Source organism: Camelus ferus, chromosome 32 (assembly GCF_009834535.1).
Source record: "Camelus ferus isolate YT-003-E chromosome 32, BCGSAC_Cfer_1.0, whole genome shotgun sequence".
NCBI lineage: Eukaryota > Metazoa > Chordata > Mammalia > Artiodactyla > Camelidae > Camelus > Camelus ferus.
This window is the reverse complement of record NC_045727.1, coordinates 9,657,496-9,682,391: the sequence shown is the minus strand read 5'-3', so window position 1 is coordinate 9,682,391 and position 24,896 is coordinate 9,657,496. Positions and strand designations below refer to the sequence as shown.

Genomic DNA, 24,896 nt, shown 5'->3' with positions numbered 1-24,896 from the left:
TTTCCTAGAGTAGTTCCTTGAGGGCTGAGCACCAAAATGGGTCCTGAGTGCATTTGAGTGAATGCACATGTCTGGTTCCATCCATTCGGCTTCCTTCATGAGGGAACTGAAGCTCGAACCCTGTAGGGTAGTCATTCTTCCTTCAAGGGTGGAGTTTGCCACTTACTGGCTGCAGGTGGTTATTTAACCTCCCCAAGTCCCAATTATTTTATCTGTTCCACAAGGATAAAGATAGTACCTACCTCTTAGGTTGTTTTGGGGATTACATGAGTCAATAAACATAGGGCGCTGGGAACATAATGAAGTATTCAGTTAGCGGTAGCTGTTGTCATTAGTGTTGGGTCCTACCCAGTACCATTCAGCTGTTTAATGCGGAGCCTGCCCTGGGTACCAGTTCTCCTTCATGACTTTATCCATGCTGAGATTGTTTGGAATTCTTGCGAATTTATTCTGCCATGAGCCAGAATTCATCTTTGTACTTTCTTTGAAAAATGGATTTTGCAAACTGCCTTGAGATGGCGTGTGCACATGTGCACATTTTGTTGTCTTTAACCCAATTACAAACAAGGATCAACACCACCCTGACCTGCCCCCTTCAACTAGATGGAAGGCATTTCTGATGTGGAAGGAAAATTTGTGCTTACTCAGGGAACAAGAAGGTTGGGGACAGGTTTCATAGGACTTTGAATACCAAATTAAGGTCTTTGAAGTCAGGTATTTCGGAAATAAGAAATAATTAAAGGGTTTTAAGTAAGAGGGGAATTCTGTGCATGGAATTATTTTTAGAAAATTGATCTGACTATAGCAGTTGGAATGGAAGACTGGATTTGGGTGATGCTCTCTGATAAAATTAGGAAAGTTAGGAGGGAGATCTGGGCTTTGTGGGAGAAAAAATGAACTTTCATGGATTCAAGTTGAATTGCTTGTTGGACTTCTAAATGGAGGTGGCTTCAGGTTAAAAGTACATGGGACAGAGTCAGGAGAGAAACCTGGGATGGAAATACTGAAACAATGTGTGTAGTATGACTAAAAAAAAGTAATTGAGATACTAACACCTAGTATACTAGCAAAAAGGCTGATCCCACAATGCTTGCCTGTGACAAGAAATTATTAGCTATTATGTACTTTTGAATATACTTAAAGGTGATGAAACAATATTTTACATAGTACTGTGTAAGTTAGAATTTTCACCAGTCAGCACGGCCTTCCCACTGGTTAATCTGATTTAGTGATGTGCAATTTAGTAAAATGTGGCAGATTACCTTGGTTGTGTTTAAGGAGAGATAATTGAAGGAGACATGCTGTTTTATAGTTCTTCTTTAAAAGGCTGAAGAAAAGCAGTAAATGTTAAGCACTAGATTGATTTTATAAATATGTTACTTATACCGCATTTTTCAAAAATATGCCTCAAAAGGAAGGAAAACATGAAAATTAGGATAAAGCTCTTGACATGAACCTCAAGGAGGTGGTAGAAGGTGGTAGATTCTTAAATCCCAAGATAACCAGCTTTTGCGTGTGGGAGTCCATACTCTGAATACCTCACTAACTCAAATGCTTGCCCCCCCTTTTTTTTTCTTAACTAGGAATTGTGGTGCTTGGAATAAACAGAGCTTATGCCAAAAATTCATTGAGTAAAAATCTTACAAAAATGGTGAGTGTAAAGATTAAACTGTTTGCTTCTAATATTAAGAAACAGTGTTGATATCAATCTGAAAATGATTTTTCTCCTTTTCCCTCCTTACCCTCCCTGTTTCTGTTTAGCTCTCAAAAACTGTGGATGCTTTAAAGTCTGATAAGAAAGTGTGGGCCATAGTAGTCAGAAGTGAAGTCCCAGGGATATTCTGTGCTGGTATGTAAATAGATTAAGTTTTTAAAACTGTAGTCTAATTTTTCCTTAGTGATAGCCTGTTTTCCATTATAAAGTGTTCTATGGCTTGAATGTCATTACCAACAATTCCTCTTTGTTTTTTACTGCTTTACAAGAAAAAAAATGCTTTGTCAGTATTAGAAACTTTTACAACATGTGGAAAAGTTGTTTTGGAAGTTGAAAAAAATAATTTGAGCCATTAAAATATTCCTTGGTAGTACATGAATAATATTTATGAAAGATCAACTGGGAAGGAAACATTGCTTCCTTTAGTCACAACAGTGTGTTCTGTATTTATGAGTTGTTTAAAAAATGCTGTATTTGAGTAGCAGTAGCTGCCCCAGGACAAAATGTTAAGTATAGACATTTGCTTTGGAGATTGGTGTTTGTCGTAGTTCTCACTCAAGTATGTGTCCACAAGTTGGATTTCTCAATTGGTTATCTACAGCAGTGAAAGCTGGTATGTTTTCCATTTGTGCTGCGTTACCAAAAGCCAGCGATCAAGTTGTCCTGCATTTTCCCTATTTGTCAGTATTTCTGTTTTTATTTTTTTAAACATGTTTTGATTTATAATCATTTTACAGTGTGTCAAATTCCAGTGTATAGCACAATTTTTCAGTTATACATGAACATACAATATATTCATTGTCACATTTTTTACTCTGTGAGCTACCATAAGATCTTGTATATATTTCCCTGTGCTATACAGTATAATCTTGTTTGTCTATTCTACAGTTTGAAATCCCAATCTGTCCCTTCCCACCCCCTGTCCCCTTGGCAACCATAAGTTTGTATTCTATGTCTATGAGTCTCTTTCTGTTTTGTATTTATGTTTTGTTTGTTTGTATGTTTAGATTCAACATATGAGCACTCTCATATGGTATTTTTCTTTCTCTTTCTGGTTTACTTCACTTAGAATGACATTCTCCAGAAACATCCGTGTTGCTGCAAATGGCGTTATGTTGTTGGTTTTTATGGCTGAATAGTATTCCATTGTATAAATATACCACTTCTTTATCCAGGCATCTGTTGATGGACATTTAGACTGTTTCCATGTCTTGGCTGTTGTAAATAGTGCTATGAACATTGGGGTGCAGGTGTCATGCTGAAGTAGGGGTCCTTCTGGATATATGCCCAAGAGTGGGATTCCTGGGTCATATGGTAAGTCTATTCCTAGTCTTTTGAGGAATCTCCATCCTGTTTTCCACAGTGTTGGCACCAAGCTGCATTCCCACCAGCAGTGTAGGAGGGTTCCCTTTTCTCTGCAGGCTCTCCAGCATTTGTCATTTGTGGACTTTTGAATGATGGCCATTTTGGCTGGTGTGAGGTGATACCTCATTGTAGTTTTGATTTGCATTTCTCTGATAATTAGTGATATTGAACATTTTTTCATGTGCCTATTGATCATTTGTATTTCTTCCTTGGAGAATTGCTTGTTTAGGTCCTCTGCCCATTTTTGGATTGGGTTGTTTCTTTCTTACTAAGTCGTATGAGCTGCTTATATATTCTGGAGATCAAGCCTTTGTCAGTTTCATTTGCAAAAATTTTCTCCCATTCCGTGGTTGCCTGTTTTACTTACGGTTTCCTTTGCTGTGCAGAAGCTTGTAAGTTTCATTAGGTCCCATTTGTTTATTCTTGCTTTTATTTCTATTGCTTGGGTAGACTGTTTTAGGAGAACATTTTTGAGACGTATGTCAAATAATGTTTTGCCTATATTTTCTTTTAGGAGGTTTATTGTGTCTTGTCTTATGTTTAAGTGTTTGATCCATTTTGAGTTGATTTTTGTGTATGGTGTAAGGGAGTGTTCTAGCTTCATTGATTTACATGCTGCTGTCCAGTTTTCCCAGCACCATTTGCTGAAGAGACTTTCTTTATTCCATTGTATATTCTTGCCTTCTTTGTCAAAGATTAGTTGATCAAAAGTTTGTGGGTTCATTTCTGGGCTCTCTATTCTGTTCTGTTGGTCCATATGTCTGTTTTTGTACCAATACCATGCTGTCTTGATGACCGTAGCTCTATAGTATTGTCTGAAGTCTGGGAGAGTTACTCCTCCAGCCTCTTTCTTTTTCTTTATTAATGCTTTGGCAATTCTAGGTCTTTGATGGTTCCATATAAATTTTACTATGATTTGTCCTAGTTCTGTGAAATAGTCAGTATTTCTAAGTCATGACATTGAATGAATCTATTTCAGTTAGTAAAAAATGTAGCTGATAAAGATAAAAATGCTGATAATATGTAGTATCATTGTAGTTTACTAATGAGTAAATGAAGGTAGAAGTTGACTGAGGCATAAAAAAATTTTTTTCAATAAAAATGTAAGTGGGATAATCCACTTGAGATAATCAAATGCCTGAGGGAACAGCATACAGTGTTCTGTTCATTCCACAAGTATTTTTTGAGCATTTAGAGTATACCCAGAGCAGTGCAGGGGACATGGGGGGAGTGTTTCTAGACAGAATGTTTTAGAGCTGTCTTAGTTGTGGCTTATGTTGGTCAGTTTCATTGTTAAGGGTCCTCAGTTTTTCAAGCTTCAAACTCTGTAGCTTCCACCTTAAAATATGGCAGAATTCTATGGTATCTAGGAACGTTTGGTATAAATGAGTTATATTTTAGCTTTTGATATAATGTACCATGTCTAAAAGGATTAGTTCAAACTTGAGTTTGGTAATCAAAGAGAGCAGGATTATTCTTGTCAGCAGCCTGGGTGATGATGTTCTGAGTACAGGCTTCTGCTCTTACATCTGTCAAATGTGAGTAACGCTGTCCTCCCGGTAGGGTTGTCGGAGGCGTGATGTGACAGTGTACTTCAATGCAGTGCTCATAATTATAGCTGTTAATAGTTTTTATAAGGGCTTCATATATTTAAAATTTTTTCTCTTAAACAATATGAAAAACTTACACGGAGAGAATTGGGATTCTTGTATCTGTGACCTTAGGACCAGGTAGGTGACTGTCTCTCCAGGTGACTGAGTCTTAACACCATACTGATGGTTCTGAGGACCACTGACAGGCTCATTGGCAAGACGTAGAACAGTCTGGGGGCTTATAAGGGAGGCCCACTTACATGAATCTTTGAGGAGTGATGGTGGTGCAGTGAAGGAGGAATGACACTTCAGAAGTAAGTGCTGATGGTCGTAACTCGTTACTGTCTGTGTTGGTAATAGGTTTTATAATTATAACACTGTAATTCCTGGTAGAATTCTTTTTGTTTTACCTTTGCTGCCCATTTGTTTGGGCCTTCACATTATTAATGCTCTTTGGAAAAGGCTTTAGTGCTTTAGTGCAGTTTACAGCTATCTTTTATAGGTTGCCTTTTTGGGGACATATTAAGTAATATACCAGATGCTTGATCAGATTAAATACTGCTAGCCTGGAATACTTCTTCCCAAGGGCTAATCAGGTCTGTTTTCTTTGCTCTGTGTGCTTTTGCATGATCAAGATAATCTCCTATACTTAAACTTACAAGGTTTGTTACTGTATTTTGTCCAAAAATAAAAGTTTGAATTATAGAAAAATTGGAGAAAATCATTTGTTTTAGTAACTTAGAGTGTATAATAGAACCATTCTTTCAAACTTCTCTGAAAGGTTTTCTTATGTATATTTGAAACAGACAATTGAGTAGATCTGTCTTTATTAATATGTACACATTAAGTGTAGTGTAAGTCTGGATAAACAAAATCTCTTTACATACTTAAAAAGAATATTTAAACTTATATCCTACATTATTATAAAAATCTTAATATTACTCAGACCTCATTTATTTATTATTGTTGAAGAATAGCCTTTCACATAATTAGAGCTTTAATTTCTGTTCTGAAGCAGTCATATTCAAAAACAAAATCTTCATAAATTACTCATTTATTGGTTATCTCTTAGCCCCCCAACCCCCTAAAATTACTCATTTTCCCTCTTCCCTTTCTGCCCCCACAGAGATTTCTCTTATCTGTACATCTGTATTCTAGTGGCACCTTGTTTATTTCCAAAACTTATGAAGTGGTCTTGCCTCAGATTTCTTGAGGATGGGAACTTCTGTTTTTTGGGGGTTTTTTTTTGTTTTGTTTTTCTCCGAAAATCATCTTAGGTGTTCTCACAACACAGCGTGCAGTAGGGACCCAGGAGGTACTTGCTGAATCTGATCAGACTTTACACTGTGCTGTGATTCACTGAATATGTTTTCAGGGGCTGCTGGGATGTGAGCAGTTTTTCTGAAATTCACTGGTAGGGTCTCTGGCTCCTGACTTTGGTTCAGTTTTCTGTGTCCTTTTTCTAATATGCTGGAAGAGCAGATAATTAAGCACTGTTCATAACATGATCCCTTCCTACACTGGAGGCTGGACTGAGATTTCTGACTTCTCATTTAAATCTATTATTTAGAGTCAACAATCATATTTTACTTATTTTTACATTTTTAAAATTAGATTTTAGTTTAAGAAATAGTATGTCAAAATGTATGAAATGTATACAATATGTGTGAAAAGTATACAAAGAGAAGTCCCACTCTTACCCCCTCCCTCTACACCATTTCCCGAATAAAAGTAGCAATTTTTATTATTTTATTTCATCCTTTTAGTATTTCACTATACAGATGCATAAAAACATACATAAATATACAGATATATGTGTACTCAGTAGAATGTTAAGATACTATTTAAAGTGATAATGTGAAAACTGTTACAGTGTGAAAAATACATGTTATAAGAAGAGAGCTGTTTGTGAAATGTTATTCCCATTATGACTGCACCTGTGTGAGCTCTGTCTACAAATAAGTCACAGCTTAGGAGTGGTGTTTTCTTTTTTTCACCTTCAAATTTTTGGTGATAATAATTATAGTAAGAAGTTATATTAAGCTAATATATACAAAGTAAATAATTTTGAAAAAAATTACCAAGCATATTTAGTGTATTTTTCAGTTTTGGTAACTAAAATTGTGACATTAATTGCATTTCTGAATTATTGTTGCAACGTTTAGGAGGAAAATTTTCAGAATAAAAAGACCTTATACAACTCTTCAGATGCTTTCGTTTTACAGAATCTCTGTGAAGTTAAGTACCTGGTTTAAAGGTGGTCGCTTCTCTGGAACTACTTCTGACTCCTAGGGCAGAGTTTTCTTTACTATACCAGTGATTTTTAATCTTTTGGGATAAAGTCTCCTTTTTAAGTTCTTACAATTTCATGCACTTACACGCTATAGTGGTCCTGTGTTGACTGAGAAGATGTGTAATGTCAGATGCCACTCTGGGTACAGTAATCTATTTAGATGAATTTTCTGTTTGACTACAGTGATGTCTAGATCCAGGAAAAATACATATCGTAGTTACCATGGCTGGAGATGATGTTTCCTCCACGTACATGCTTTCAAATAACCATGCTGTGCCCCAGGCATGACTCCAGGTTGGGAGTCGGTGTCATGGACGTATCTTTCTTGTGGATGCACTCCTCTGGGTTCATGGCTTGCCTGTACGTCTTAGTATCCTGAGAAATACCATTCTGATAGTCAGGACTCACTGTGAAATGTTTAGGAGTTAAAATTTTAATATATTTAATGAAATTATGAAAAAGTCCTTTTAAACTAGGCTACTGCATCAGATGTAACTGTTTGATCCTGTCATCTGTTTATTTTTGTTCTGTTAAGTGTTCTAAGGCTAAGTAGCAAAGTACATACGTGTTGTTTTTACCATAAAATTTTTGAAATGAAATTTTATGAGAAATTACTGAGTCTGAGGATCTTTTCTTTTGAAATTCCTGAAATAAATTATAAACAGTTCTTGGTAATTGATTCCTGTATGTAGAACTCTAAATTGAGTATTTCGCTGAATTACGCTAGTGTGGGTTTTTTAAAAAAGTGAAGGTACTTTTGCTTCTGCTTTTGAGTTCTAGTAAATTGTCTTCTGGCTAAAAGCTTCTCACTAAAATTGTTAACATGCTTTATTGAATGTTGTATTTTCAAATGGATGTAGATGTCATGACATGATTAAATATATGGGGACCTCTGACTAACGAACTTTTCTATTCAGTATTGTTTCAGAATCTCAAGTTAAGTTATATTTGTGTATTTGAGTGTTAGTCCCTTAGAGAATTTGTAAGTAAAGTGAAAGCTAGATATCTACAGATTTGTATTTAGTTTAGCATAGGATTCTTTGGAAATTTAAAAAAAAGTGTTATAGAGATACGAATTAATTGCAAAAAAGTACCAATTTTAAGTATGTAGTTGATTAATTTTGACAGATGTTTAAACCATGAGGATAGTTGCGCTGTAGAACATGTTCTTCACTTAAAAAGCTTTCTTTTTTCTTTTTTAAATTGAAGTATAATTGACTTATAACACTGTGTTAGTTCCAGGTGCATGGCCGAGTGATTCAGTCTTTCTCTACGTTACGAAATGGTCACCATGATAAGTCTAGTTACCATCTGTCACCATACAAAGTTATTAAATATAATTGACTGTTCCCCTGTACATTTCATCCCTGTGACTCATTTATTTTGTAAGTGAAAGTTTGTACCTCTTCATCTGCCTCCCCTATTTCACTCATCGTCCTACCCTTCCCCCCTCTGGCAACCACCTGTTTGTTCTCTTTGACTCTGTTTTTGTTTGGTTATGTTTGTTGATTTGTTGTTTTGTAGATTCCACGTATAAATGAAATCATACGGTCTTTGTCTTTCTGTGTCTAACTTACTTCATTTAGCATAATGCCCTCTAGGTCTACCCATGTTTTCTCAAATGGCAAGATTTCATTTTTTTAATGACTAATATTCCACTGAAAATATGTATCATATCTTCTTTATCCATTCATCTATCAGTGGGCACTTAGGGTGCTTTCATATCTCAGCTGTTGTAAATAATGCTGCAGTGAAGATAGGGGTGCATGTATGTTTTTGAATTAGTGTTTTTGTTTTCTTTGGAAGGCTACCAAGGAGTGAAATTGCTGGATCGTATGATAGTTCTATTTTTAATTTCTTGAGGAGTATCCATACTGTTTGCCATAGTGGCTGCATGAGTTACATTCCCACCAGCAGTGCGTAAGAGTTACTTTTTCTCCACATTCTCACCAACACTTGTTACTTGTTTTCTTTTTGATAATAGCCATTCTGACAGGTATGAGGTAATATTTCATTGTGGTTTTGATTTACATTTCCCTAATGATTAATGATTTCATGTGTCTTTTGGCCATCTGTGTATCGTCTCTGGATAAATGTCTATTCAGGCCTCTGCCCATTTTTTAATTGGGGTGTTTGTTTTTGATGTTGAGTTGTACGAGCTCTTTGTATATTTTAGATACTAACCTCTTATTAGATATATCATTGCAGAAATATTTTCCCACTCAAGTAGGTGGCCTTTTTGTTTGTTGATAGTTTCCTTCACTGTGCAAAAGCTTTCAGTTTGATGTCCCATTTGTTTATATTTGCTTTTGTTTCCCTTGTCTGAGGAGTTATTCACAAAAAAATTATTGCTGAGACCAATGACAGAGAGTATACTGCTTATGCTTTCTTCTAGTTTTATGGTTTCAGGTCTTGTATTTAAGTCTTTAATCCATTTTGAGTTTATTTTTGTATATGGTGTGAGTATGTAGCCCAGTTTGATTCTTTTGCATCAACTGTCCGGTTTTCCTAACACCATTTATTGCCCTGTTGTACATTCTTGCCTCCCTCGTTGATGTTAATTGCTCCTGTAAATGTAGGTTCATTTCTGGGCTTTCTATTCTGTTCCCTTAATCTGTGTGTGTGTGTGTGTTTTGGTGCAGGTACCATGTTGTTTTGACTCCTGTAGCTTTGTAGTATAGTTTGAACTTAGGGCATATCATACCTTTAGCTCTGCTCTTCTTTCTCAAGATTCTTTTCCCTATTTGGATTCTTTTGTGTTTTTATACAAATTTTAGAATCATTTGTTCTAGTTCAAATGCCTTGAGTCTTTTGATAGGAATTGCACTGAATGTACAGATTGCCTCGGGTAGTGTGGTCATTTTAACAATATTCCTCAGTCCATGAGCACAGAGTATCTTTCCATTTGTTGGTGTTGTCTTCAGTTTCTTTCATTATTGTCTTACAGTTTTCTCAGAGTAGGTCTTTTACTTCCTTGGTTAGACTTATTCCTAGTTGTTTTATTATTTTTGATGCAATTGTAAATGGGATTATTCTCTTATTCTCTCTTTCTGATAGTTTGTTGTTAGTGTACAGAAAGATGACAGATTTATGTATATTATTTTGTACCCTGCAACTTTGCTGAATTCATCAATATGCTCTAATAGTTTTTGGTAGTGTCTTTAGGACTTTCTATACAGGGTATCATGTCATCTGCAAATAGTGACAGTAAATTTATTTACATCTATTCTTCTCCCTAGTTCATTGAACATCTTTGTGATCTTTATCTTGAACTCTGTCAGGTGGTTTGCTTATCTCCACTTCACTTAATTCTTCTGGAGTTTTCTTTCTTTGGAACATATTCCTTTATTGCCTCATTTTTCTCAGTTCTCTGTTTTACCTCTCTGTATTAGGTAGGCTGGTTATACTTCCCAATCTTGGATAAGTGGTCTTATGTAGGAGACGTCCTATGGGATCCAGCAGCATACGCCCCTCTGGTCACCAGAACTCTGTGCTCTAGGGCTGCCCCCTACTTGGGCTGTGTGAACCCTTTGATGGCAGGGCTGACTGCTGTGGTCATGCTGGGAGATGGGGCTGGCCTCTGGCCTGGTTGGCTGCCAGGCTCTGCCTTGTGCAGAGGCTGCAGGTCACTGGTGGGTGGGGCTGGGTACTGGGGCAGCTGGCTTTGAGATCAGGTTGTCCTGGGGCTGGTGCCAGCCTACTTGAGGGTGGTGCTGTTAAAAATCTTTCTTATGCCCATATGGTGTCATATAGCCTATCCCCTCCCCTTCTCCCACCCCCTTAAAACACTTGATCTCATTGCTCTTGCCATAGTTTTTCCTGTTCTAGAATGTTCTATGAATGGAATCCTTCTGTAGGTGGCCTTTTGTATCTGGCTTCCTTCCCTTAGTGTAATACTTTGAGGTTCACCCATGATACGTGTTTCAGTAGTTTCACTTTATTGCTGAGTATGATTTTCATTATGTTGCTGAGCATTTGTTTTACATGCTAAATAGTACACTGCATAGTTACAGCACAATTTGTTTATCTGTTTCGCAGTTAATGGTCATTTGGGTTTTTCCACTATTTTGGCTTTTATAAGCATGTTTTTCTTTCTTTCAGATAAATAATTGAGAGTGGAATTACTGGGTTTTGTCAAAACTATACATTTCATTTTATGAGAGACTGCTGCTATTTTCTAACCATTTTGTGTTCCCGCCAGCAATATATGATACTTCCAGGTGTTCTGCACTCTCATCAACACTTCATATTGTCAGTTTTTAATTTTAGACATCCTAATGGGTATGTAGTTACATGTAATTGTGGTTTTAGATTGCATTTCTTTAATGCGTAATGATTTTGAGCATCTTTTCTGGTGCTTTTTTGTCACCTGTATATCTTTTTTGGTGAAGTGTTTATTCACATCTTTTATCCATATTTTAATGAAAATAAAAATAAAAGATCGTCTTTTTATTGAGTTAAAGAGTTTTTAATATATTCTTGATACAGACCTTTTGCTGATAAATGATAAATGATAAAGATAAGTAAGAGTATTTTTACTCCTATTCTTTGGCTTGTCTTTTTCTTAACAGTTTGTTTTGAAGAACAAAAGTTTTTCAGTCGAAGTCCAGTTGATCTATTTGTTTTCTTTTATGGTTTGTTTCTGTTTTGTTAACTAAGAAACCCTGACCTACTCCAAAGTCACAAAGACTTTCTCACTGTGTTTTCTTCCAAAAAGGTTTCAGTTTTTATATTTTATACTTAGACCTATGATTCATTCTTAGTTCGTTTTTGTATATATCGTAAGGTGTGGATTTAGGTAATGCGGTATAGTAATATAATATATATTTATGGTGTAATCAAATAATATATATTTGATTTTTGCCCTGGGTTCCTGGCACAGAGCTCCTAAAATCCTGGAAATTTCTTTGGAGTAGTAAGAGCATCTTTTGTATGCTAATGAGATGGCTGAAGGCAGGGACCCCAGATGACTTTAGAATGGGGTGGTTGCCAGAAAAATCAGTCCTGGGGTTAGAGGGTTAGAACTTAAGCCCTACTCCCCCAACCCTGAGAAGGTAGCAGGGCCAGGGACTGAGTCCAGTGTCTACTGGACAGTGGTTTAATCAGCTATGCCTAGATAATGAAAATGCCATAAAAACCTATAAACAATGAGGCTTGGGGGGATTTCAGGCTGGTGAACACGTGGGATTGTCAGGAGGGTGAAACCTTTGTGTCCCTCCTCCCCTGTACATGTCTTCCTTTAGGCTGATCCTGAGCTGTGTCCTTAATAATAAACTGGTAAATGTAAGTACAGTGTTTTTCTAAGTTTTGTGAGTTACTCAAGTGAGTTATTGACTCTGATGGGGGATTTGTGGGAACACTTGAATTTTTAGCTGGTTGGTCAGAAGTCTGGGTTCCCCCCAGGACTTAGGACCAGCGTCTAAAGTGAAAGCAGGCTCGTGGGGCTGCTCCTTTCACCTGTAGGATCTGCGCTAACTTAGGGAGTCAGCATCAGAATTGAACTGAACTCTTGGACACTCAGTTGATGTCAGAGAATTGGCAAATTGGAGTATAAATCACCCCCTCTCCCCGCATTTAGTGTCAGCAATAGGACTGGTTGGACTGACCCATAGAACTCAGAAAGTGCTTTATTTATTATTACTGGTTTATTTTAAAGGATACAACTCAAGAACAGCCAAGTGGTAGAATGTATAGGGCAGACCTCGGCTAGAGGGTGTTCAGAACCTTCCATGCCCTCTTGGTTGTGGCACCCTCCCATATATGTGTTCAGCAACCTGGAAGCTGCTGTTGCTTCTTCTTCTTCTTTTTTTTTTTAAATTTTTTGTTTTTGACAGGGGGAGGTAATTAGATTTACTTATTTATTTATTAGAGGAGGTGCCGAGAGTTGAACCCAGGACCTCATGCCTGCTAAACAAGCCCTCTACCGCTTGAGCTACACCCTCCCCCCGACCCGGGAAACTTCTTGAACCCAATTGTTAATGGATTTTACAAAGGTTTCATTACATAGGCAGGATTGATTGAATCATTGGCCATTAGTGATCCGTCTCTTGTCCCTCTACTGTCACCAGAGATTGAGGGGTAGGGATGAAAGTTCCAACCTCTTATCATGACTTGGTCCTTCTGGTGACCAACCTCCATCCTAAAACTGTTAAGGGGCCCTCCAGCAGCCATCTCATTAACATAAACCCAGCTATGGTTGTGAGGGGCTGATTATAAATGAAAATAGAAAATACCTCCATCACTCAGAAAATTCCGAGGGTTTCAAAAGCTCTGTGCCAGGATACAGTGACAAAGACCAAATATATTTTTTATTATACATCAGGGTTTTTTTTTTTTAATTCATACGTATGTCCACTTCTTTCACCATTTATTAAAGACTAACTCTTCCTCCACTGAATTATCTTAGGGCCTTTCTAAAAAGTCAGTTGACCATATGTATGTGTGAGTTCTGCCCAGGCTCTCTCTGCTCTTTATTGTCTCAATCAGTCTGTACAAGCCTTGAACATACTTGGCTAAATTTAGTCCTAAATATTGCCTATTTTTTGATGACACGGTAAAGTGGCCTTTCTTAATTTAGACTCCTGATTTTCATTGCTAGCATGTGGAAATGTGATTGATTTTTTGCGTATTGACTTTGTATCTTGCAACCGTATTAAACTCACTTTTTAGTTCTAGGAATCACATTTGTAGATTCTTTGGTATTTTCTAGGTAGATGGTCAAGTTATGCGCAAATAAGGACAGATTTACTTCTTCCTTTCCATTCTGTTGGCCTTTTGTTTTATTCTTCTCTTAAAATTAGGCCCTTATTATGGTGTTGAATAAAAGTGGTGAAAATGTCCATCCTTGCCTTTTCTTCAACCTTACGGGGATGCATTCAGTCTTTCGCCATTAAGTGTAATTTAGCTGTAGATTTTTCATCAATATACTTGACTAGGGTGAAAAAGTTTCTATTCCCAGTTTGCTGAGTTTTTTTGTTTGTTTTTTTAATCATGAATTGGTGTTGAATTTTATCCGAAATTTTTTTGTACATATTAAGATGATTATATGGTTTTTCTTTCTCAGTCTCTTAATATGGTGAATTGATTGATTTTCAAATATTAAACAACCTTGTATTCCTGGAATACACCCTTCTTGGTCATGATGTTTTATAGTTTTTATATATTGCCAGATTCAATTTGCCAAAGTTTTGTTGATGAATTTTGCACTTTGTTTGTAAGGGAAATTGGTTTTTAATTTTCTTGTCATTTCTCTGTTTTTGGTGTCAAGGTATTACTGGTCTCAAAATGAATTGGAAAATGTTCCAGTTTTGTTTCTTCTGTTTTGCTGGACAAACCTGTGTAGAACTGGTAATATTTCTTACTTGGTTGTTCAATAAAATACACCAACAGAGCCATCTGATCTAGGAGTTTTCTTTGTGGGAAGATTTTTAACTAAGATTTTAATCTCTTTAGTAGATAGAAGACTATGCATGTTATCCATTTCTTTTTACATTTTGATAAATTATGTCATTTAAGGAAATTATCTGTTTTATCCAAGTTTTTAAATTTATTGGCATAAAATTGTTCATAATATTCCCTTATCCTTTTAATGTCTATTGAATCTATTTTGATATCTCCTTTCATTTTTGATATTGATAATTTATGTCACTTTTCTTAAAAATTCTGGCAAAACATTGATTAGTGTTTTGATTGTTTCAAAGAACCAGCTTTGATTTCATTGTTATTATTTTTTCCCGTTTTTCTGTTTCATTAATGTCAAATTGATTAATTAAGTAATAATTTTCTTTACTCTGTGTGCTTTGGGTTTAATTAACTTCTCATTTTCTAGCTTCTTAAGGTGGAAGCTTAGATTATTGATTTCAGTCCCTTCTTCTCTCCTGATGTCAACGTTTAATATTATACTTTTAATTTCTCCGCTTGAACATACCAGAGATGCCATTAAAAATGGCTTAGATTACTCTTTTTGTGGAAGTAATAAGTATTGGCTGTTGCTAATTCATTTCTGACCTTGTTTTTCCATTAAAAAAATTACTACCTAAATAATATTTTATGCTCTTAGATATTATTTTCTTTTTTAAAAATAGGAAGTATGTATTAGTGATAACTTGCTGACTCATCTCTCTGCTTCCACTGTTGCCCCGCTGAGGCACACTCCCCATAGTGTAGCCCGAGAAATCTTAAAACATAATCACTTCACACTTCCTACTCCAAATAATCCTCAGAAGTAAAGTGTGGTGGGCTGAATAACGCCCCCCGAGGCTGGCTGTGTCTTAATCCCCGGAACCTATGAATATGTGATCTTACAGTGCAAAAGGGACATCACAGATACATGTAAGTCAGAGATCCTGAAACGAGGAGCTTATCTTGGGTTACCCAGTCGGGTGAATGTATAGACAAGGGTCTGTGTAAGAGGGAGGCAGGAGGATTAGAAGTTGGAAAGAGGAATGAGAATTAGAAAAACTACTATGAGGGAAGAAATGACAGCAATGCAGGGAATAAGCTCTGAGCCGAGGAATGTGCACAACTTCCAGAAGCCGGCAAGGCAAGGGAGCTCATTCTCTGGTACCTCAGGAATGCAGCCCTGCCAAGTTTCAGGCTTCTGACCTGGGACTGCAGGATGATTCCACTAAATTTGTAGTTATTTATGGGGAAGCTGATAAAAAATGTGTAAAGTCTCCTGACCCGGCTGATTGCCTTTTCCCGCCGGCTCTCCCCTTCTCCCCCTTGTCCATCGCGCTTGGCCTCGCAGCCCTCGTTTCTCTGCTAGACAGAGCTCGTCTCCGCTCAGACTCACTGTGCTCAGCGTTTCCTCTGCTTGGAAAGGCCTCTGCTCAAATGTCATCTCCTTAGAGAGTTGTGACTGTGTCATTTTAGCCAAAACAGGCGTCTCCACTTCCCCTCACTGTCACATTTTCCTATTTTAGCTTCATCTTCTCAGTTCCTGAATTTATTTTTTAGTTGTTTGTTACCAATCTGCTTCTTGGACAGATAAGCTCACTCTGTGGAATTGGGGCAGGAGCCCAGCACCTGCACAGTGCCTAGTCATTTAAGGCACTTAACAGATAGTTAATGGGATGAAGAATTAAAAAATTTTGGTTGCTAATGTAGTGTCATTGGCAAAGTGTCATGGTTAAGTAAAGCATGCTTTGTGTTTTGATACAGTACATGTATAGGTGGCTTATAGGGTGAAGAAGAGGCAACTGCTCTTGGCCTTTCTCCCCCCGTCCCCTGTCCAGGCCTGCCCAGTTAGGTCATGCTGCCCTTAATGGGGAGGGGACATTAGAAGGCACTAGAAGCCAGAAGAGGTCTTCCATGAAGAAGTCCCCTCTTTCACAAGGCTAGAGGAGTGTAATTCAACCCATGACCCTGGGTCAGGTTCAGTATTGGTCCAGCCGCTAGAAGGGCAGAGCTGAAAAAATTAGAAAAAAAAATTTACATCAGTTTGCCTCTGGCAATTTATATTTAGCAGCACAGTTTGCTTTCTGAGAGGGTCCCATGGGAGCCACAGTTAGACTAGACTAGGGTTAGGCAAACCTTTTCAGTAAAGAGCCAGATATTCTAGGCTTTGTGGGCCTCTTGCAGTCTCTGTCATATGTTATTAAATTTTTTTTTTAATTTTTATGATGCTTTAGAAAAAAGTAGACTGTAGCTCGAGGGCCATATGAAAGCTGGGTGCAGAGTGGCTGCAGTGTTCTGAGCCCTGGTTCAGGCTCTGTTCCTTTTACTTGTCTGCTTGACAAAGTCCATTTCCTGGGACCTGGCCCCTCACCTGCAGCTGGGGAAGCCGGTCTCAGCTTCCTTGAGCTTCAGATGTTAGACAGCTGGCCCGTGCAGGCTGTGTTGTGTGTCTTAACACACATTAAAAGTGCCCTCTTTTCTTGTGTGATTGATGAATGATCCTGCAGACATCTCTGCAACTCACAGTTGTACAAATATTTTGTTCAGTGAGAGCATCGTTTGGGTGAATGCTAGACTCGAAGGCCACTACCATTTAGGAGTATCTTGAGGTTTAAGGTTCCTGGAAACCTCCTGATTAGAATTTCCATGCGAGTAACTTAGGACTTTTGGGGGCAGAATAAGATTTGAGAGATGGAGGTAGTCAGTGTATTCACATTTTCTAAAATAAAAGTAAAGCCAACATGATTACTACATTAAATTACAATATAACTTACTCATTTAAAATATTTATAATATTATATACTTGTTATCTCTTAACTGTAAGTCTCTGGAAGTTTTCTTCTCTTGAATTATATGAAATATCTGTAAATTGGTTTTGCTTTTCTACAGATAGGATAGCCTTTACTGGGTGTCTTTCTTGAAGCATTGTTTTGTTCTGGCAGGCAGTTACTCTTCTGGAGGATCTGCCCAACCCTTTTGAGGCTTGTTTTAAAAGTTTTTGATGTCTACACGAAATGCCCGGGTCTTCTGTGTGTTTTCTCGGTTCCCGCTGGCCATGATGGGGACACCAGGAGTTGTTCAGGCCAGAGCTCCCTGTTGTTCTTTCTTTGATAATTGCCTGTGAAATGGCAGTTGCCCCGGCTTAAAGCTTAAGGGGAGCCCGTGTAGATTATTGGAGCCCTTTGCCTGAGAGGCGCTCTCCTCTTCTGGTTCCCTGTCCTGCAGATTCCAGCCACACGGCCTCCCTGAACTCTCATCTCTGGGCATCAGCAAGACCACTGTGTTGTTGTATTTAGGGCTCCCTGCCATACACCCCAGCCTAGAAAGCACCTGGCAAAGAAAGCTGGAACAGTCAGTGGGCTCCCAGATCGATCTGTCACTACTTGTCGATCAGCTTCTGAAAGATACGTCATATATACTGGGTGAAGAAGGGCTCGTAGTGCAGTACCACTGACTCCACCACAGTCAGAGGTGGACGCCTCCAGTTCCCTCAGTGGGGAATGGTGTTTAGGAACCAACATCTGAGTGCTCAGGATGCTCATTGTTCCTGGGGAGTCTCTGCTTCTAGGCCCCTTTACTGCACACAGCTAAGAAATAGGGAGGTAAAAAAACTAGATTATGTATATACACACACATTTATGTCAAGGTCTGTATTTATATATTGGAAACCGTGATTTCATACAAATAACTGTTTCCAGTTCATCACCACAGGATTCACTTTCACTCTCTCCTGTTCTGTAGATGTCTTATTTGCAGTATATTTACTCATTTGCTCAATCCTCTAGTAATGGAGAAAATAGTTTCAAATGACTTGTGTGTACCACTGTGATAAATCCACTTTCTAACCAGAGTTTAATATTTAGAGTATTTATGTCTTTAGACTGAGGGTAGAGAGTAAAAATACCGTGTTGAAAAGTTATTTACATTATTTCCCCTTCGGTTAATTATGTTTAATTCATACAAAGTAAAATTAGGTTTCCTCACTCGTTTATTTCACGTTGCGTATGTGAAGTGTCAGCACAATTTCAAAAGTCAAAGCTGTCCCTGGAAGTCCCTGGAAATGTCACTACCCCTTCCTCCTCTAATCCCTTCCAGTTTCCACCCTTGAGGGTTGTTAATGAACCTCGTTCATTTCTAGTTTATCCGTCATGTTTCTTTCTGCAAAATTAAGGATATACTTGTTTAAGCATCTCCATTCTTGTACAAGTAGCGTCCTGTACATACTCTTTTGTCCTTCATTTTTTTCGGTTAACAGTATATCCTGGGAATCACTCCATATTAGTTCACAGAAATGTGATGATAACTGGAGTATATAAGGGTTAATGGGACTTTCTCAGAATGGAGCTATGTCCCCAGTTTGCATGCTGATGACACCAATCCTGGTCCTGTTTGAGAGGGAGAAGTGACACAACTTCAGAAGAGAAGCCTTCAGGCAAGCCAGGGAGCCTGGGATGCTGGGCAGAATGGAGACTTTGGGTTTTGGTTGGTGAAAGGACACTTCACTGTGAGGGAAAATGAAGGCCTGTTTATTAGAGCCTGAATTCTGATAAAATTCTATGTCAGAGCACTCATTTTCATTTAATGGGGAGTTGCTATAAATGACTCTTGAGGAAAATTTGCTATGTAGATTTTTTTAAATTAATTTTTTTAGAGAAGTTTTAGATTCACAGCAAAATTGAGAGGGAGGTACAGAGACTTCCCATATACCCCCTGCCTCCTCTCATGAGGAGCCTCCCTTGTTATCAGCATCGTCCACCAGAGTGGTACCTTTGTTACAATTGATTAACCTCCATGCTTACAAGTGAGTAACCCTACACAAGGGTTCACTCTTCATGTTGTGCATTCTATGGGCTTGGGCAAATGTAAAATGGCATGTATCCGTCATTGTAGCATCATACAGTGTATTTTCATTGCCCTGAAATTTAAAAGTCATCTGTGTTCAGCCTGTTCATCCCCTTCACCCTTGCAACCACTGATCTTTTTACTGTCTTTATGCTTTTTCACCTTTTGCAGAGTGTCAAATAGCTGTTATCATAAAGTATGTAGCTTTTTCAGATTGGTTTCTTTCACTTAGTAATATGCATTTAAGTTTTCTCCATGTCCTTTCATGCCTTGATAGCTCTTTCTTTTTATTGCTGAATTATTTTCCACTGTGTTGATGTATCATAGTTTGCTTATCCATTTACCTACTGAAGGACACCTTGGTTTCCTCCAAGTGTTGGTGATTATGAATAAAAGCTACTGTACATACCAGTTCAGACTTTCGAGTGGACATGTTTTCAACTCCTTTGGGTAACTACCAAGGAGCATGATGGCTGGACTGAATGGTAAGAGTCGGTAGTTTTATAAGAATCCACCAAAATGTCTTCCAAAGTGGCTGTACCATTTTGCCTTCCCACAGGCAGTGAAGGAGAGTTTTTCTTGCTCTACATTCTTGCCAGCATTTAGTGTGGTCAGTGTTCCACATTTTGGCTATTCAGATGCGTGTGTGGTGTTATCTCTTTGTTGTTTTAATTTACATTTCCATGATGAAGTGTGATGTGGAGCATGTTTTCATGTCCTTATTTGCCATCTGTGTATCTTCTTTGGTGAGGTGTCTGTTAAGGTCTTTGGCTCAGTTTTTAATCGAATTCTTTATTTTCTTACTGTTGAGTTTTAAGAGTTTGTATCTTTTAGATAACATTCTTTTATCAGATGTGTCTTTTGCAGATACCTCCTCAGTCTGTGGCTTGTCTTCTCATTCTCTTGACTTTGTCTTTTGCAGTGCATACTTTCTGGTTTTAATCAAGTCCAGTTACCCATTATTTGTTTCATGGATTATGCCTTGATGTTGTATTTATACATTGAATTTATACGTTAAATTGGGAAGAACTGATATCTTAACCATTTTGAGTCATCCTATCCATGAACATGGACTATCTCCACTTAATTAGTTCTTTTTTGCTTTTGTTCATACATTTTGTAGTTTTCCTTATATGAATCTTGTACATATTTTATTAGATGATTGGTATTACTTTGAACAAATTATTATCTGTTAGCTCAGTGAAGAAGAAGATGACTAGAAGTTTTTATTTTACTTTCACTTACTCCTTTTTGGATGCACTTCCTTTCCTTTATGTGGATCTATATAATTTTCCTTCCCTCTAAAGAACTTTATTATTATTTTTTAAAATATTTCTTGCAAGGCAGGTCTCTTGGCAACATATTTTCTCAGTTTTTGCTTTTTCCTTCACTTTTAAAGGATAGTTTTGCAGGTACAGAATTCTAGATTTGATATTGTTTTTCTCTCCACACTTTAAATACTTCACTTCACTCTCCTTGCTTGCGTGGTTTTTAAGGAGATGTCAGGTGTAATTCTTATCTTTGTTCTTTTATGGGTAAGATTTTTTTTCCTCTGGCTTCTGTCAGAATTTATCTTTGACTTTTCTGTAGTTTGAAAATATTATGCCAAGGTGGGTTTTGTTTGTTTTTTATTTTTTTAATTTTTTTTGCATTGGTGTTCTTGGTGTTCTCTGCTTGTTCTCTGAGCTTTCTGGGTCTGTGGTTAGGTGTCTGACATATATTTAAGGAGATTCTCAGACATTACTGGTTCAAATATTTCTTTTTCTTTCTCTCTTTCTTCTCCTTTTGGTATTCCTAATATGCACATATTACACTTTTTGTGCTTGTCCCTCAGTTCTTCGATGTTGGGGTTTTATCTTTTAATTTTTTTTCATTCTTTGTTCCCTTTTTCAGTTTTGGAAGTTTATGTCGTGATAGCGTCAAGCTCAGAGTCTTTCCTCAGCTCTGTGCCGTCTATTAAGAAGCCCATGAAAGCTGCTGTTCATTTCTGTTACAGTGTTTTTATCTCTAACATCTTTTTGTTTTTTTCTCAGGGTTTCCATCTCCTTGCATTGCCTGTCTGTCCTTGCGTGCTGTCTACTTCATTCCTTAGAGCCCTTACCATATTAGTCATCATCATTTCAAATTCACGGTCTGTAATTCCAGCATCTCTGTTACGTCTGTGTCTTTAAATTGTGTTTTGGTGACTTGGTGTGCCTTCTACTGTTCATTTGATAGCCCCGCATGATGATGTGCTGGATAAAGGACCTTCTGTAGATAGGCCTTTAGTGATGTGGCGAGGTGGCGGGAGGGGAAGTGTTCTGCGGCGATGCTGTGATTAGGTCTTAGTCTTGTCATGAGCCTGTGCCTCTGAACTGTGAACTTTGTGGGTGTTTCTTCATTTTTTTCCTGCCCCCTTAGGTGGGGCTGGATGGCTAGAGTCGGCTGGAGTTGGGTATCCCTTCCTCCAGGTCAGTTAGGCTCTGGTTGGTTAGTTTCCCCTGAAGGCAGGCCTTGTTAGGAACAAAAGTCTCTGGTATTTCAAAGTGGCTCCTTTTCCCCATCCCCTGCCAGCAGGAGGAGGGGGTTTTGCTGCAGTATTTACTCTGAGAAGCCAGTGAGGCTCTTGGAGGTAAATTGCACAGAATTGCTGGGTACCCTGGAGTCTTTACCCCTCAGAGTTGCTCCTGCCGAGCCTCCAGCAGTTCATCAGCTGCGTTTCAGGTTTTCCTGCCCTGGCAGCGGTTTGCGCTGCTCGCGTGTCTCAGCTCTGGCATGCTGTGGTTCTCCATATCTGTTTGTTTTTTTGGTCTCAGGGGCAGCAGTTTGCCCTGTGCCTTCCTCTGCTCTCTTTCCGATCCTAGAACTGTTGATTCAGTCTGTTCAGCTTTTTACTTATTGGGACAGAGTAGCAACTTCTCGGCTCCTTACATGTGGAACTGGCAACTGCAGGTCTGTATAACTCCTCATAGACGGAAATTTTATATTTATTTGAATTAAAAGGTAGTTTCAGATCCAGGATGAAGCCTAAGCTAAAAGTACTTAAGAATTAGTGTTGCTGTTAAGGTCTGAGAAGCTGTGAGGGTAGACATAACAAGACAACTATGCTCCTGAGCTTTAGTTGGTCCTCTCTCACTCAGAACCTTGGCTGGAAGTTCCCTGTAATGATTAGGGCTAACCTTTATGCCCTCACCAGTCAAGATCCCATTCCTTGAGAAAGGAGTAGCCTGAAGCTGGACCCATTTGTTATCATTTATAATACATCATCTAGTACATAACAAGCATCAGTTAGGGTTCTCTCAGTTTCATGTTACAGAAAAATGGGTTGCGAACTTACTTACACTCATAATGTTGTTAGGATTGTTCTAGTTGAGTGATTCTGGATTGTTGTGAAGTTCCTTTGGCTTCGCTCTTTTCTGTCTGCCAGCTTCATTCCCAGCTTGGTAGCCTGAAGCTTTAGTAGTTTAGGGCCTCCCATCCACGGATGACCACGTTGAAATGAAGAGAACACGTTTGCCCAAATTCAGGCTGGAGCCCTCAGATTGATCTTGATTTGATTCTTGGGGGAAGAAAGTGTGCTGGTTAGCTCAAGCCAGCCAGAACTGACCCCTAGATGTGGGAGTGGGTTTAACTTCTTTCAGAGTACATGGAATGGGGGTGAGGGATGGGGGTGGGCCAGAGGCCGAGACCAGAACAAACATAAGGCTGCCTTTAGGAAGTGGGAAGAAGGCGGTAGATGCTAAGTAGACAGCCAGTGTTCATGAATTTGAAAATTCCTGCTATAAACTGTCTTCTATTACGGTCCAACTATAAAGAAAAACTTGGATTCCTTTAATTTATTCGTTGATTTCTTCATCAGATTTCTTGGAGGGAACCTGTTATGGGCTAGGTACTGTTCTAGGATCTGGGGATTCAGCAGTAAAAAAAACCTGTTCTTGAAATCACCTGTTCTTGTGGAGCCCCAAGGCATGGAGGTGGGGGAGGCAGTTAAATAATACTATTGTAAATATGTACGGTGTCCATTAAGTGCTCTGAATGCAAATCAAACTGGGCAAAAAGAATGAGTTGTTGTGGCTGGTGTGGAGGATTGCTGTTCTATATGTGGTGGAGAGGGAAGGCCTCAGTGAAGAGATAAATGAGTAGAGAGTCCTGGAGAAGTGAACTAGTGAGCCTTATGAGTGTCTGTGGAGTAGTGTTTCAGGCAGAGGGGGAAGCAAGGACAGAGCCTGGAGGCAACGTCATACTTTGCAAGGTAATGGGAGAGCAAGAAGGTTTAATGTCTGGAGCAGGGTGAATGAGAGGAAGAGAGCTAGGAGGTGACGTCACAGAGGTAGGAGTCCAAGTCATGCAGAGTCCAAGTGATGTAGACTTTCTGCTTCTACTCTGAGTGAAAAGACTGGGGTGTTTTAAGCTAAGGCGTGACTTGATATGACTGAAGTTTTAAAAGGCTTGCTCTGGTTGTGTGTTGAGAACAGACTGTTCCAGAACTTCTGCCTTTTGATCCTCAACAGTTAAGATTATACTTGGACCAATGTAGCGGTGGTGGAGGTAGTGAAAACTTGTTGGATTTTACATATATTTTGAAGGTGGAGTCAGGGATTTATTGATGGAAAGGAGTGGGTATGAGGGAGAAGAGTCAAGATTGACTCTGTTTTGATCTGAACATTGGAAGGATGGAGTAATCATCAGTTGACAAGTGGAAGAAGGCAGGAGGAGCATGTTCTGGGGGAGGGGAGTGTTTATGGTGTTTGAGATGCATATTAGACATTCAACTGGATGTATCTAGTAGGCAGTTGGACTTAGGAGTCTGTAGTTCAGGGTAGAGGTCTGGGCTTGAGGTAAAAATTTTGGTATCATTGGTATACAGGTGGTATTTAAACCTTTGAGTAAATGAAATAAGAACAAGCAAAATAGTCTAGAAGATGGTGAAAAAACAGAGAGGGAGGTGGAAGGAGAAGACAAAGAACTAATGAGCTATCCTCAAATGCAGTGGTCGAAATAAATTCAAATTTATTACGTATCATAGTCAATGTCACATGTGTACTAAATTCTTTAGAAGACAAACAATTGCTGGCTTAAGGAAAGTTATCACCTAGCTGCTGTAAGAAACACTTAAAACCTAAGGATATAGCTTGAAAGCTGAAGAGGAGAAAAAGATACTCCAGTCCAATACTGACTAAAAGAAAGCTCATATAAATATATTGATATCAAATGAAATAGACTTTGAAACAAAGTTCTATTAGAAATAGTTATCAGAGATAAAGAGAGTCAGTACATCACAATAAAAGGTTCAATTCCCCAGGTTGGTGTAATTCTCAACTTTTATGCTGTTAGAAACAGCCTCAAAATATATAGTGCAAAAATTGACATCTTCTATGAATTGTACTTTTATGAAAACTAGAAAAACATCTCTCCTTTTATGAATTGATGTTTCATGACTTTCATTCTTTCCTGGAGGTCCTCTGAAGAACAGAAAATTTGCTTTAGAAAAGAAAATTAACACTCATTTTCTCTTTCTAGTTACTGTATGGTTCATTGGACCTTTTTATGAATCTAAGATGCTATAGATTCTTACATCACTATATCTTTATATTGGAAATTTCATCTTCCTAGATTTTATTAGTCTTTATTCCCAACTATGCTAAGAAAAACTAAAATAAGAAAAAAATAGAAGAATGAAGGATTTTTCTAGAAAACTGTCAATGTTCCTGCA

General features: G+C 38.2%; 1 protein-coding gene across 1 annotated transcript in view; it reads left to right on the top strand.

Annotated features, from left to right (window-relative positions):
• LOC116660941 (methylglutaconyl-CoA hydratase, mitochondrial-like) overlaps positions 1-24,896 on the top strand; it is a 91,451-nt gene that overhangs the window by 21,829 nt on the left and 44,726 nt on the right. Inside the window, exons 2-3 of the mRNA XM_032471621.1 lie at positions 1,584-1,651; positions 1,762-1,849. Of these exons, the coding sequence (XP_032327512.1) occupies positions 1,649-1,651; positions 1,762-1,849 (91 nt within the window). The 5' untranslated portion in view covers positions 1,584-1,648. The remainder of the gene's footprint in view (positions 1-1,583; positions 1,652-1,761; positions 1,850-24,896) is intronic.